Source organism: Anarrhichthys ocellatus, unplaced genomic scaffold, assembly GCF_004355925.1.
Source record: "Anarrhichthys ocellatus isolate YVR2014 unplaced genomic scaffold, GSC_Weel_1.0 scaffold6839, whole genome shotgun sequence".
Classification (NCBI taxonomy): domain Eukaryota; kingdom Metazoa; phylum Chordata; class Actinopteri; order Perciformes; family Anarhichadidae; genus Anarrhichthys; species Anarrhichthys ocellatus.
The window spans coordinates 1-2,637 of NW_022286813.1; the positions used below are offsets into that span (position 1 = coordinate 1).

A 2,637-nucleotide genomic window follows, 5' to 3' on the forward strand; every position below is an offset into this window, starting at 1 on the left:
CGCCGCCGCCGCCGCCGCCGCCGCCGCCGTCGTGGGAGCGGCGGTCCGACCGGAGGCTCCGGTTCTGCCGGAGAGGCCGATCTCTCGAGCGCGCTGAGGGAGAGGAATGTATTTACCCTCCCTACAGACAAAGAGAGGAGGTGAGAGGAATTCTGGGAAGAAGAAGATGATGATGACGGATTTCAGGAAGTAAAAGTTAAACTTCTTCATGAGGGTGCCATGAACCTTAAACATGAAACAATCGTTAACAAACAAAGTCAGTACAAAGGTATGAATAATGCAAATTTGTGAAACTCCTCCGTCATCACTGACGACGTTGAATCAGAAGCTATGAAGGAAAGAAGTATAGCATCCGTCTGTTTCACCCAGAACTCTACGACACTTCACATCAGTACAGAGACCAGATACACGTGTGTATGAACCAGACGGTTCAAACAATAACACGCTGCTGTATTCACGACTAGATGACGTCATGTTGAGTGTTGATGGAGCAGCTACAATGTTAGCTTAGCATAGCCCCGATGGAACCAGACTCCATTCACAAAACTTTAAAAGTTGTTTACTTGTCGTCTTGAGAGTTAAATAACAAAACATGAACTCAGACTTTTTACAGATGGTCGTCATCATGTAGATATTTCTGCATCACTTGTATGTTTATTGTGATTAGATCACAGCTGAATGTTTTATTTAGTGTTCATAGCGCTGAAGTACAGCAGCATGGATCATGTGATGAGTTTAGTTTCCTGACATCTGGACTTTAACAAGTACAGAGCAGCACTCGTGGTTATTTCTTCCACTGTTGATGGAAGAAATAAAGGATAAGAACTCGCCTCCCGGTGGACGTGAACCCAGGGCTGGTCCGGTCCTCCCTCTCTCGGACCACCGAGCTGTACTTGTCCTCCTCGCTGCGGCCCTCGTCGTTCTCCAGAGAAACCCTCCGGCGGTACTGCAGGCTGCCCTCAATCTCGTTGGCCAGACGAGCAGCTCGAGCTTCCCGCTGACGGAAGACCTCGGAGGTCCCCTTCTCCAGAGGCATGCTGGGAGAAAAGACACCGGAGACACAAATACGACTTTATACTTTGCTTTGTCTGTCAAAGATCTTTGTGAACTCTGTTTTTAAAGCTGCTATATTAACAGAAATAGAAGAAAAATAAGAGTTGAATCAGTTAGAAACGGCTATGAGATGGATTATAAACCTTTTGCTAATTTAGATTACATTTATTTTGGGGCATTTAAAAAGAACCGTGCGCTTATTATTATTACTATATTTCTGTAAAAACACATTTTTATTATCTGGCTTTTAACTCACCATTCTATATTAGTGTCTTTTAAACATGTCTCTTGTGTTTTTTTTCAAATATTTTGATTGATTAGTCAACTGCTGTTTTAAAATGTGCTCTATAAATAAACTTGTTTCCTTTCTGTTCTGATTTTACTCACAAAGATCAACATTAAAATCAGAACCCACGTGTTGTAAATGTCTCCCTCATAGTTTCACATAAGAGAGTTCGATGTAATGAACTGAGTTATGATCATAACTGACGGGACAGTAACAGCCTCTGACTCACGTGTACATGGAGAGGCTGGAGTCGTAGGTGGACTTCACTCCGTACGTCTCCTCGTTGAACTTGAACATCTCGTTGGCGTCCCAACCGTTAGACTGAAAGAGAGAAAGAAAAGAGCTTATATATAAATATATATTTCAGTGTGTGTGTGTGTGTGTGTGTGTGTGTGTGTGTGTGTGTGTTTGTGTGAGTGTCTCTCACCGTGTCGGCCTCTAGTTCAAAGTTTTCTCCGTTTCCATTCCCGTCCCACCTCTGCAGGATTTTTTCCCGGTGGTCCCCGTTCACCCGCGACGAGCTGATGGACGTGTCGGTGAACGTGTCTGAACACACACACACACACGCGCACGCACAGACACAGAGACACACACACACACAGAGAGAGGTCAACACTTATTCTGCCTCCTCCAAAGAACAGCACATAAACAAACACTGATATCGATATAATTCAATAATTTGCGTCTTGTTACCTCTGACAGCAAAGTTGAGGTCGACGTCTCGGCAGGTCATGGTCACCAGGTCGCTGGGGCTGAAGATCATGGTGTCAGTTATATCCTCGATCTTAGGAGGAGAGGACGGGCTTCCTCCTCCTTCCTCTCCTCCTCCTCCTCCATCTCCATCGCTCTGTTTATGGACAGCATCCACAGCCAGCTCGCACTGAAAGCAGACAGAAGAGGACTCAGATCAACGTTGTGCAAACTGTAAACTCTTAAAGAACACAGAGAAAGTGTGAAGAGCTTTTTATGTATTTTACCTGAGAGCTTAAAGTCTTGAAGATTCCTTCATACGCGGCTCCGTTTTTAACTCTCACATCACAGGTGGAGCCCTGAAACCAGAAGAAAGCTTCAGTCTGTTTGTTCAGGTACGGAGGTTCCATTCAGTTACGTTATGGTGCGTTCAAGCTCCGTCCGATCTTATTATTGGCCTATATTCAGTAAGATCGGTATGCAATCAGGACATCATTCATGTGTTTCTAGCCTCTGATCATGTTTCATTGTAAACAACCAATCAGTGTTTAAAGCAACAGCAGGAGAGCTAGTAACGTTAGCAGCACCGCTAACGGCTAACCAACAGG

At 44.7% G+C, this 2,637-nt stretch overlaps 1 protein-coding gene across 1 annotated transcript; it reads right to left on the reverse strand.

Moving 5' to 3' along the window:
• Positions 1-6: 6 nt before the first annotated feature.
• On the reverse strand, positions 7-2,616 carry LOC116380336 (ataxin-2-like protein; the record flags this gene model as incomplete). Its single annotated transcript, XM_031842266.1, has 6 exons — positions 2,317-2,616; positions 2,033-2,219; positions 1,767-1,885; positions 1,569-1,660; positions 831-1,037; positions 7-121 (listed from the first exon to the last, which is right to left on the reverse strand). Coding segments are annotated over exons 1-6 (843 nt in total), but the record flags the coding sequence as incomplete, so codon positions are not given.
• Between the last annotated feature and the right edge of the window lie 21 nt (positions 2,617-2,637).